The sequence below is a fragment of the Octodon degus genome, unplaced genomic scaffold (genome assembly GCF_000260255.1).
Source record: "Octodon degus isolate 3935 unplaced genomic scaffold, OctDeg1.0 scaffold00123, whole genome shotgun sequence".
Classification (NCBI taxonomy): domain Eukaryota; kingdom Metazoa; phylum Chordata; class Mammalia; order Rodentia; family Octodontidae; genus Octodon; species Octodon degus.
In genome coordinates, this window is record NW_004524699.1 from 3,743,610 (window position 1) to 3,755,909 (window position 12,300).

Here is a 12,300-nt window from a genome sequence, read left to right on the forward strand (position 1 = left end):
CGTCTCGCTGGTGTTCACCAAGAAGTCTCCACAGCGGGCAGCTCCGGGAGGCTCCCAGGTGCTTCCGGGCACCCTCTGTGTGGCCAGCTGGCTCCGGGGTGCCAGGAAGCAGCCCAGCCAGAGCCGTCCCGGCAAGCCCTCCCCAGTCCACTCCCTGGTGGCTCAGTTGGCTCCTTCTTGTTTTGAACAGTTTTCAAGTCCTGGCTTCACTTTTTACGATGAAATGTCACAAAGCTGTTGAGAAGCAGCAGTGCCGGGGCTGGTGGCACACACCTGTAATCCCAGCGCTCGGGAGGGTCACTGAGAGTTCCAGGCGAGCCTGGGCTGCATGTGACTGCGGGGCCAGACTGAGCTACGTGAAAACCCTGTCTCCAAAAAAAGAAACAACCCCGCAAAAGGGTCTGTGGGAACCCCACGGCCCAGCACCTCGCTGCACCCTCGCACCCGCTTGCAGCCTAGCTCCACACTTTGCCCTCACCCACTCACATGGCCCAGTGACATTAAAGCAAATGCAGACTGCGACTCCTTCCATCCAGAGAACTGTCATCCCACAGCTCCTGAGGCAGCGAACGTACAGATGCCAGACCACACGCAGAAGTGACTGACCACAGGCTCCGGCAGCCCGTCACCGACAGTGGTGGCCCGGAAAGCCGCCCGATCACCCCACGCCCCGCCCGGGAAGCCCCCTGCTGTATCAGACTCACAGGGAGCCTGAGGGTCTCTGCCGATGCCCCGGGAGGCCAGAGGCTCGTCCTGTAGCCCTCTGTCCAGTGTGATCAGACATGGACGCATCACTCCCAGCTTTCCTAGCTTCGGCCCCCACTGCCAGCTTAGGAGCAGCCAGAGGAAGCCGTGCTTCCTCAGCCGGGAGTAAGCCATGTGCCTCTGTGGGGACGCCGCCCTGGACAGCTCCCGGCCTCTGCCCGTCCACCTGCCTTGCCGCCGCCGCCACATGAGAGCTGCAACCTCTCGGCCTGTGTGTATCCCAGCTGGGCGCTGCTTCGGTTCACAGCCCCAGAAATAAGCGTGCACTTGCAAACCTCAGAGACACCAGTGGCCCAGAAGCATCTGGGCCGGGTTAAGTCTGGAGACAGCTGGCTTGTGGTCCTGGGCCGTGTCTCCCCAGGGTGACGAGCGTCTCCCATGGAGCACAGTTCCCAGCCTCCTCTACAGCCCACCTGCTTCTCGGGGTCAGGGCTTCAGCTATGATGACAACAATGACAGTGACAAGGACACTGGCTACAGCCAAGCTCTTCCCTCCACATGACCTGGCTGAGATGCTGGTGCCGTGGCTCTTCCTGGAGGCATTGTGGCCCCCTGTACAGGGTGAAAGCCATCAAAGCACGGCTGCAGTCCCTGCTGGGACCCCTCCTCTGCCCTTGTGGCCCCTTTAGAGCCCAGGACCCGTTTCTGCACCGCAGGCCCAGGTGAGGTCAGCCCTGGTGAGGACCAGCTGCCAGCTTCACTCTCAGGCCCCGGCCCTGGGCCTCTGCTGTGGGAAGAGTGGGTGCAGGGTGCCACCACAGTCCTGCGGGAGGCACTAGTGCTTGCAGATCAGAAGCCGCCTGGTCCCGGGGCGCTCAGCTGTGGTGACGCGTGAGAATCAGCGGCCTCTCTGCTCCTTTAGTACAGGGCCAAGAGGCAGCATGGAGAAGCCCTCCCTGGGGAAGGAAGTCCAGCCCCGCTGCTGACAGAGTTGGTACTGCAGTTAGTGCTTCTGACTGCCAAGCAGGGGACTCAAATGCTGGAAAGAAATTGCATAGGAGCAGAAATAGCCTGTTTGTTGAGTGAATAAATGGCCTTAGTTTGGGAGGCTGGCGAGATGCCAAGGAGCAGGCTTACCTTCCCGAAGCTGGGTCCTTCCTAGCTCCTCTTTCCACTCACCCTCTACAGATGTCAGATCTGCTCCAGCGCAGATGCCCCCGGTGCTGAGGAATCCCAGAAGCCTGGAAGGACCAGAGTCCCCAACCTACCTGTGTCTGCACACAAGAGCCAGGGCCCACAAAGGCCGTGGAAGCCCATGTTGTGTCAGAGCTTGTAAGGGAGCAGATTTAACAGCACACAGGATTTATCGGCTTGCAACATTCACCCAGAGAGTCAAGTGCAAGCGTGCAGGAGCTCTGTCCGCACCCCAGAGACCCAGAGAATCCAGCGGAGGGCCTGGAGCCCGCGGCGGTGGCCCATGTGAGTCTGCGCCAAGCACCTGTGCTGGGCAGGCCCAGAGGCCGGTGGGGGAAGCTAAGGCCTGCGCCAGTGGCAGGAGGGATCCATGCCAGCACCTGAGGGGTCTGCCCTGGAGCTGGGGAGTGATGCTCACGGCAAGGACTGGAGGTACCCTGGAAAGAAAAGAACCGCAGCCACCCTCAGGGACGGTGAGGACCCGAGTGCCTCCGAAGATGAGAACAGCTGAGTTCCTGTCAGGAAAGCCAGCGTGACTCGCTCCTGCCGCAGAGCCCACAGCACCGCCTCCCCTCCAGTTCTCCTCTTGTGCTGCGGGCAGAGCCCCGGCGGGCCCTCCACACCCAGCACCACGCGGCCCCAGTCAGCTGGTGCCCGTCAGTCAGTCAGCTCACCACAGCCCACCTTCAGCTCGTGCTCCAAGCCCACCACTGTCTTGTCAGCCCTGCAGCCCCACCCACCAGCCTGTGGCTCCAGGAGGCACCAGGAGGAGGGGAAGCTCCACCAGGATTCAGGGCAGCAGGAAGACCAACAGGAACGTTGTACCCAGTGGCTCCTTGGCTACCCCCAGCCCAGCCCAGCTCATGGCTGCCCCCTCTGCTCCCTTCTTTCCACGCTGTTCCCTGCCTCTCATCCCTGTCCCAGAAAACTTCTGCCTCTGTGTCGTGTCCGGGTCCCAGGAGCTGGTTGCCACCAGCTCATCACCTGTGCTGACAATGCAGGATGTCACAGAGGGGCTCTGGGTAGCCCCTGGGGCTGGGTGACAGGCCAGGGGTGCAGCAGGGTGGCTGGGCTCTGGCTCTCCCCACTCCACTTCCAAAGTCCATACTGTGGATCAAGGGGACCAAGGGACGCGAGGCCCCCAAGCGTGGGGCCTGGACAGGCAGTGCAGGCTCAGGGCACTGCAGTGTGAAGTTCAGGCCACGGGGGCAGAGCCATGCACAGAACCATGCATGGGGACACCAGTGAGCCCACGTGAGGGCTCAGGACCGGGCACGCCACCTGGGCAGGCAGGGCCAGCAGACAGCCTGCCTCTGGGCAAGGGTGTGTTGCTGGGCCTCCTGGCAGGCTCGGGCTAGTGTTGGCACCTGGGACTGGGCCTTCCTTGGCTCTGCCCACCTGTCCCCAGCTCTTCCTGAAAAGCCAAGCTTTGGCAGAGGGCTGGGCAGGAGGAGGGGGTGAGCTCTGCACAGGGGCATCTGATTCCCACTAAGACAGCTTGGCAGGGCCTGGAGAAGTGGCCCAGAAGACCCTGCTGCTGACGTGACACATCAAAGCTGGCACTGAGACAGCGCAGTGGCGGCGAGCCGTGGGGAGGCACTTGGGATGGGCCGCGCTCAAAGCTACCAGCCTGTCCCCTGCCGCGTGGGCTGCGGGGGGCGCCGTCCCTGCCTGAGCCGCTGCCTTTAAAGTTGAGTTCTTTGGTTGCATGGCCCTGTCCCTGCTCAGCACCCCCTGTCCCTGATGCTGCCTCCCCACTGGGTGTTGTCACGGAGGAAGGGACGATGAGTCTTGAGAACACAGGTGGAAACTAGCCCCGCCTGGGGACAGCTCAGGACACCGTGAAGGAGAGAGGAGGGGAGGGGTGGGGCGGGGTCGCTTCCTGTCTGCCCCCTCCCTTGCCATCCTCAGAAGCATCCTGTGAACAGGGAGGAGATGGCACCAGTAGGAAGAGCTGTCCCCTGCAGATGGGCCAGGGCTCTGATGCCTGGGTTGGCCGAGCCCATGGCTCCAGGCTGGGTCCCCTTGTGGTCGAAGTCACACCACCTGTGCATGTGTAGGGAATTCAGATTCTCAGGCCTTCCCCGGACCAAGAGCTCTCAGGTAGGGCCGCCAACCCAGGCAAGAAGTGCAGAGCGGTGGTGCCAGGGTCGTAAGGTCACTAGGGGTCTCAGGAGGCCTCGGATGGGGGCGGGATGGTGTGGGCTCCTCCTTACCTCTCCAGGGATCTCGGTGTGTCACCCACTCAGTCTCTCCTTCTAGGCTGTGCTCTACTTGTGGTATCTGCTTCGTGGAAGCCATAGCTCCCCATAATTTCCATGCTCTCCCGCAGGGATGCTCACCCCATCCTGTTGCCATCTGCTCTTTCCTTCTGATTCCGAATCCAGGGAAAAACCCTCCTAGGGCTGAGCATGCTTTTTGGTTTTCCACCCCTCAGGCCTGCAAAGTGGCTGCTGCAGCTCCAGCTCTTACATGCTCTCAGCTTCTGATCTGACCGTTTATGTTTGCCCTGATGGCTTGAGCCTGAACACGGAAGCTGGTCAGAGACAATTTTTGAATAAATCACCGTGGTGAAGGTTAGCATACGGCTGCTAAGCAGTTTGGGGCCCTCGTGGCCCTACCTAAGGCATACAGGCTGAAGGCAAGAGAGGGACTCCTCCAAGGGACTTGTGGAGAGATGTGTTACTGGAAGTGGGTGCAAAGGGAAAAAGAATAAAAGCAAAAGCTACAATATTGTTACTGATTTCTACTGGGGAGGTCGATGAGACCTAACATGGTTGAGAAGCGGGAGGCCACCTGGCAGGCTGGAGCCGCAGCCGCTCTTACGTAGCCGGGGGAGGAGCCTGCGGGAGGGTGGGGCTTGAGCCTGTGCTCTGGTCCATGAAGGAAGGGCTTGCTGGGAAGCCCCATAATCCCAACAGCCTCAGGGCGTGAAATGCATATTTTTTCAGTCCGCTGACAGAGTTGTGGTTGGGGATGGGGGCGGGTTTGGGCCCCCCTGCTGTGTTTTACAAGAAGGGGAGACACCACCGGCAGGCCTGGGCATCCCTGGCAGAGCTACTTCCTTGCCCATCCTGCATGAGGGAGTAGGCACAGGGTGCGCTGAAGGTGCACGGGGTGGCGGCCGCCCACACTGAGCCCTCACCGGGCATGCCTGCTCCTCCTCTGGGCAGCCAGGCCCCGGCCATGCATACCTGAGCCCACACGCTGCAGCCGGCCCCTCTGGGCCTCCCAGGCTGGCCCTATGCCAGTGGGGCCTGTGCCAGGGTCCTGCAGCAGGTCCCTCGGCCTCCAGGGCTGCTCCACTGAACACCATGGGCTTCAGGCACACCCACGTGCAGCCAGGGTGTCGCAGTGAGCTTCGTCATCATTGGACAAAGTCCCTGGCTCGCACGGCCCAGGGGAGGAGCGCTTCCTTTGGCTCCATTGTTTGTAGTCTGCTGGGTCCAGGAAGGAAGGCAGAGTCTGTGGAGCACAGAGGAAGCCGTGAGAGAAGGGAGACGAGGGAGAGGGTGACCTGACCAGTCCTATGCCCAGGACCCCCCTTCTGCCCAGACCCCACCCAACACATTCTGATAGCCCTGCCCAGGAGTGCCTGGGGCTCTGGGGGGACATCAGGGAGAGCAGCAAAGCCAGGCGGCCTGAGTCTCAGAGCCGAGCTCCTGTGGGACCGTGTCTCCCCTTCCCCCTTCTCCGGAGGTGCCCGGGCCCCGCCCTTCTCTCCTGAGGGCGTGCTGTGTGTGCAGGGGCCTGCTGCCAGCCTGGTGCCTGCCCGAGCTCCCAGATGCGAGCTGGGGTCTAAGGTCCTGTGTCGTCTTTCTTTTAGAAAGTCCCCGACTCACTGCTCATCCAACTGGTGGAGGAGCGCCTGCGGGAAGAGGACTGCATCAGGAGGGTGAGCCCCTGCCGGGTGCCCACAGGGTGGGGGTCCCTAACCAGGGCTGCTGGGAGCAAGAGGGGTGTCTGCTCCTCTCTGGAACAGAGACGACCAGAGGCAGATAGAGAAGGTAAAGCAGACAAACAGGAGCCCTGGGGCGGCCAAGGGCAGTCTATGGACATAGATATCACCTGTGTGGGAGGGAAGTAACCATGGAGACAGGTAATGCCAGCAGGGTCTACTGAGAGAGGGGTCACCGGAGAGCACCCCGAGGAAGGCCAGTGGCTGAAGTGGGGGTGGGGAGTAGGGCCAGCAGCAGGCAATGCTGGAGCACCCAGGGCCTAGCAGCGGCAGGGACAGGTTACATTTTCAGCCTTTATTTCTTCAACAATTTCTGGTACTGTTTCAGAGAAACCTGGTTCTGGTGTGTGGAGCCAGCTACAAGGTACCCCAGGACCAAAGCAGGGGCAGGGCCGGGCGTGCAGAGCGCAGCGTATGGGGCCTAGGCACAGGAGCGCGTCTTGGCAGCGGACGACGGGGGACCCGACCCCACAGGGCAGAGAGTCTATCCTAACTGGACCGCGCCGGGCTGGGGCCGGGGCAGTGCCCGACCTCAGCAAAGACGCTGTGTGGCGTGGTGGCCGGTGCGAGACACTCAGCTGTTGTCTTGATGACTTGCTTGTCCCGTAAGGCTTGGAGTGCTTGTCAGGGTCACCTGGCGGGCAAGAGGGCAGTGACAGCCCAGATGGCTGCAGTCACGCGGAGCAGAATCCCTGCACGCGCGCACACACGCACACACGCACACACGCACACACGCACACACGCACGCACCGGCGCCGTCCTCTCCTGCGGCTGCTGCAGCGGCCTGAATGCGCTGTCCCGCAGCCCTTTGTCCCATCTTTTCTTTCTGCGTGCTCATCAGACGACAATTTGTGCAAGTCGTTGTCAGGCGCCTCGACTCTTCTCTCTCCCCATTTGACTGCTGACCCTGTCCAGTGAGTTTTTAATTCTGGTTATTATATCGCTTAGTACTAAAAATTCTATTTGGTCCTTTCTTTAATGGCCAGCATGTGCCGCCGTGTCCGGGGCCCTGGGGCCACGGGCTGTGCCCTTGGAGGGCTGAAGGTGTTTCTCAGCGGACCCGGCTTGCTTCTCAAGATAGCTGCAGTGTTGGGGCCGGCGAGATAGCTCAGGGAGCCTGCGCGGTGCTTTGGACTCCAGCTCCGAAGCTGTGGCTTCAGTGACGCCTTCCTCTTTGTAAACTCATCCAGCCTCTGCAGAAGCAGCCTGATGCCGTCACTTCCTGAGCTTCCCTCCCCGGCAGCCCTGTAATGTCCCCTTTTGGGCTCCTTTCAGTCTACAGCCAGGAAGCTGGGTTTTTCCTTACCAGACTCCTCTGTTTCCCGGGACTGTGCTGTGAGCAGGACCAGCGGGAGGAGGACAGAGGGGAACAGTTCACAGACCACGGCTTGGACTCCTGGGGCCAAGGAGGAAGGGTCCCCACCTCGGGTCCAGGCACTGCAGGTCCCCTTTGTGCCCACTGTGGCACTGTGGCAGCAGGTGCCCTGGGGCTGGAGCGTGAGGAAGCAGAAGGCGCCCTCACCTGTGTGTCTCACGTGACAGACGCCGTGAGCTATCAGTCACCTCTGAGTCGGGCTCCCCGCCTTGGTGTGTGCACCCCGAGCTCAGTCTGCAGGCACAGAAGGCTCTCAGCTAGGCTGCCTACTGTCTGCATCCCGCGTGACGACCCTTGAACTCAGCCAGCTGTCTTTTTCCCTTCCAAAACTTGAGAAATGCCACACAGCTGAGGCACTGGATCCAGGTGGCCTGGGCTGCTTTTTCTCTAAGATCCCCTCCCACCCCCCAGTATCCGTAGATCAGCAAGGGGTGGTTTGGGGGAAATGACCGTGGTCCCCCTCACTTTGTCAGCGGGCTTCCCGGGCTTGCCCTGGGAGATCTGGAAGAGTCTCTCCAACACACATTTAACTTCTTGAAGCCCTTTTTGTGCTTATTTAAAAGCTTGATCTGCACCACTCTGTAAAGTGCACCTACAGTGTAGACAGAGGAGGTCAGGCGGCCTGAGGCCTGGCCAACAGCTGGCATGACCATCGCGAACGATGTCGTTAGTCTTTGGGAAGGTGAGCAGTACTCAGTATAGTATATTATACAAGAAATCCCTGACTTACAAATGAGTCCCATTCTGGGAAATTTGTTCCTAAGTCGGATTCATTTGTCAGCCGGAAAAGTGAGTTTTGTACAGACAGCTGGAAGTTCACAGTTGGGATGCTCATAAGTCAGGGGCTTACTGTACATGCTAGTATTGTGTTATAATCGTATTGATCATACTACTATTCATGATATTTGTTGCCATTATTATTTTGATGGTGGTGGCCACTGGCTGCCTGCGTCTCATCGCGGGGCACCCACGCTGTAGAAGCTGTGGTTATAGCGCTGGTGTGTGTCACTGGGCAGCTGGAGCGTGGATCACAGGGCAGGGCTGATGCTGGACCAGGCCCTTATCTGGGCGTCCCACACCCCTGGAGGCTGTGGGCCTGCCTCATAACTCACATGGACCCTCTGGGGCCTGCGGGGCCTGCCCTAGGTCCCACAGCAGTCCCAGAACCCAGATCTTTACACAGCTCATTGCTGTTTCTTCAAGGACCACAGAAGCCACGTTGTGTGGAGGCGTGGGCAGGGGAGCAGTTTGTGCGGTGCAGCTTCCCTCCCTTAGGCCTCTGTTCTGCCATCTGCAGTGATGGGGCTGGGCCTGAGCTCAGACGTCCCTTCCAGCTGCGCAGCCTGAGATTCTGGTCTTGTCCAAGCCCCTGGTAGCTGCAGAAGAAAGAAATATCTCCTTCAATTTGTTTTAAAATTTCTTCGAATCTTCAAGGGGCATCCAGAGCCTTTTTCATCTCTTCCCAGTGGAGACAGGGTTTCAGAGCGAGAGGTGAGCCTTCTAATTATGTGCTTTGGTTGTTCAAAAGCACAACAAACCTTCATCCAAAACAAACAGGCTTTTTTGCTTTTAGGGAGAAAAATGACACATATGCATATTCATTTATATGGTAATTATTATTATTTAGCTACACAGGGACTGGAATTGGTAATTTAGAGCTCAAAAAGAATGCAGGGAATAGTGTTCAGGGAAAAATAATGTTATAATAACCCATCAGAATTCTGTAGTTAATGCTGATGGTTTTTCTTTTGCTTTCTTTTTTGTCTAATGCAATCTCTTTGAAGAATAGTTTTTTGAAGTGACCATCAAATGCATTAGAGAAAGAGAAATTCACAGTTTGCTTTGGAATTGTCACAAGGAGGTGGCACCCAGAGACCCACTGGGTAGTGGTTAGGGATCATCAGGCTTTTGAGGTCAAGTGTGGCTGGCTTCGGGTCACTTCTCTGGAGCAAGGAGAGCTAAGAAGCAAGGGGCAGCTCCAGGAGCTCGGGGAAAAGGGCCAAAGGCAAGGACGCACTCCCTTTTACCTGAACCCTCAGCCATCCCTGCTCCATTTTACTGGGTTTATCAGGAGTCTCTTACTTTTATTTGGCAGCTGATCCATCTCCCTCCCCAGAGCTGTCCTGGTTACTCCCCAACATTTTCTTCCTGTTGCCATCTTTACAATAGGCAGGAATTTACTGCTTGACCACGGTACATTCGTGGCTCCAGGTGCACAAAGTCCCAGAGCTGCCCCTCACTGCTGTCCCCTGGCCGCCTGGCTCTCTTCAGTGGAGGCGTCCAGGAACACTTTTTCTCTTTCAAATTTTTTTTTGGAATCAGGAATTGAACCCAAGACCTTGCACTTGCCGGGCAGGCACTTGTGCCACTGAGCTATATCCCTGGCCTGGGAACACTTCTTTGAAAGGACAGTCACCAGGGGATTATGTTATACATAACATAGAGGGGGCTGACTTTTGGGAGCAGATGTGATTGTGTCCCTCAAGGCTTCGCTCTGCTTCCCCCAGCATCCTCAGGGCCCTCAGGGCTGGGCAGGCCCAAGTTCTCCCTCCGGCCCATGCCCGCCACACCCCTTCACCCCTGATCTTCCTCCCAAACAGCCTCACCCACCTGTTCAGAGAGACCCTGGGGAGTCCTATGGGTGCCCCACCTCCCAGTGTCCCCCTCGTGTGACCTCTTCCCTCCCCCAGAGTGGGGCACAGGTCAAGGAGGTCACACCCATGCCTCCTTTTGGCAAGCTGGGCAGGTTCTCCAGGTCAGCCCAGCAGGCTCCTGGGATGGGTGACTGGCGAGCAGGAGGCCAAAACAAGTGGCTTTGGATAACCCGAACAGCTGGGAAGAGGGCTCTTCCTCTGCTGAGCCTCACAGGGGAGCACAGTCAGCTGGAAACTCCCTGCGGCCCCGGAGGTGGGCTGTGAGCCCAGGATTTGCACAGGAACCAAGAAGCACAAGTGTGTCCATTGGAGGCATGAAGCTTGCAGGGCAGCAAGAGGAAGCAGCCTGCGCCCTTCCATGTCCTCTGCCTGACCTTCTCCGCCCCCAGCTGGGCGATGGCTTCTCATTTCCCAGGCTCAGCTAAAGCACTTCTTTGGGGAGGAGGAGGCCCCTCTCTGAGCCCCTCGGGGCGTGCTGCTGCCCAGGCACACAGCTCACTCCCCTCCTCAGCCCTCACACCAGGCGTGTTCTGCGCAGTCAGCGGCGGATCCCGGCTTCTTCCACGGCACCTGGCATGGACTCCGCACTCGGTAAATATTTATGGAATGAATGAATGACTGACTGCCATTTGGATAATTCCCCAGTCCTGCGTCACCATGGTAATGAAATCCTATCTATCCAACTTGCTAGCGGCCCAAGGAGGGGGAAGTGTTTGAAATCCAGCAGAACTCAATCAGTTGTGAAGGCTTCCAGGACGGCAGGAGCACGCTTATCTCAGGTTCTCTGGGCAGACTGTTTTGACTGCTGACCTGCACAGGCTTTTGGAACTGTGAAGACCTGTTCAGAACCTCACACGACTTCGGACAGCTCCCACTCTCGAAGAGCTATCTCCCCAGCCCTCCCACTCTCAATGTTTCCAAGTCTCCGCTGTGGCCTCAGTCTCCCCGCCCTGACCAAGGTCAGCCCGGCACCCTGCGGGTGGTGATGCCGCACGGGACCTGGGGCTCAAGCTCTTGGGAGCCAGCATTCCAGTTGGTATTGGTGCCCTGTGCTCCGCGTTCTTTCCCTTTATCCCTCTAATCCACAGCAGCAAGGATCCACCACCAGAATGCTTGATTTTAAAACAGTAAAGTGTACTGACAAAGCGAATTCGAAGTTATCAATATCTCATTAAGAACTAGCTTCAGAAATCATCCTACCTCAGACCTTTTATGAAAGGGGAAACTGAGGCCTGGACGGAGGAAGGCTCTTGGCTGGGGCCAGAAGGCCAGTAGAACATCATATCTGGGTGCTGTGTGGGCTGTTGGTGCCACACTGGGCCTCCAGTGGACGCTGTGAGGTTGTGCCAGGCGCTTTGACAGGACAGGCACAGCCAGAGAGTGACAGACCAGAAAATACGCGGCCAAGAGGAAAGAGAGATGTTTTCATGTATGGATGCAAGCCCATCTCTCCCAGCCCCAGGGGCCCAGGAAGGACTTCAGCCTAGTCAGGCTAGCACTGGGGCCTGAGGACCCTGCTGCCTGTGAAAGGGCAGAGGCCTCCCCACCTCAGCAGTGTGAGTTTCTGAGCCTCCTGCCTGAGTCTGGGGCTGGCAGACAGCAGCTGGTGGAAAGAGCCCACCCAGGCCTGGTCCCTTCCGTGCCCAGCACCCTGTAATTCATAGCAGGCATTGGCCCTGGGCTGCTAAGCATTCCGTCCCAGACAACGTCTGTCACTCTCTGTGGTTAAGTGACAGCATCAAGCCCTGTGCCTGGCCCTGAGGGCCACTTGGGCAGAGGTATGAGAGCTCTGCCACGCTGGCCGCGCAGGGCACAGACAGGATGACGGGAGCAGAAAACAGTCCTGTAGGCTTTCTCTGGCCACCCACCAGTGAGCCTCAGTGCATCTGCGTCTCCAGAGCCACAACTAGAGAGAGGTCTCTGACCTCTCACTCCCGGGTTCACAAGGATGAGCAATTTTTTAAATGGAAGAAAGGCAGTGGCTTCTCAGAGCCAGCTGCAGAGCCTGCCTCCCTGCTTCCCTCCCTCGCTCCTTCCCTCCCTCCCTCCCTCCCATCAGGTTTTCTTCTCTTCGTGTGTTTCCACCTGGGCCCATTCTCGGCCCTGGCAGCTGGGACTCATTGAACAGGCTGCTGGGTGAAATGCAGGAAGCCAAGATATACCCCAGTTAAGGGCCAGGCGGGCCACGGGGAAGGACCATTAGTGAAAGCCAAATTGGCGGTCGAGCTCTCTCCTCCGTCTCTCTGCTGTCTCTTCCCCTTCTTCCTCTGCCACGATGCTCGGAGCCCACAAGGGTCACCGCTGGCACCTGAAGGGAAGCCCACAAGGGTCACCGCTGGCTCCTGAAGGGAAGCCCACAAGAGGGTCACTGCTGGCACCTGAAGGGAAGCCCGCGAGGGTCACCGCTGGCACCT

At 58.6% G+C, this 12,300-nt stretch overlaps 1 protein-coding gene across 1 annotated transcript in view; it reads left to right on the forward strand.

Moving 5' to 3' along the window:
• The window catches only part of Ak8 (adenylate kinase 8), a 106,895-nt gene that overhangs the window by 12,353 nt on the left and 82,242 nt on the right, over window positions 1–12,300 (forward strand). Inside the window, exon 5 of the mRNA XM_004640554.2 lies at window positions 5,726–5,794. Coding sequence (XP_004640611.1) covers window positions 5,726–5,794 — 69 coding nt within the window. The remainder of the gene's footprint in view (window positions 1–5,725; window positions 5,795–12,300) is intronic.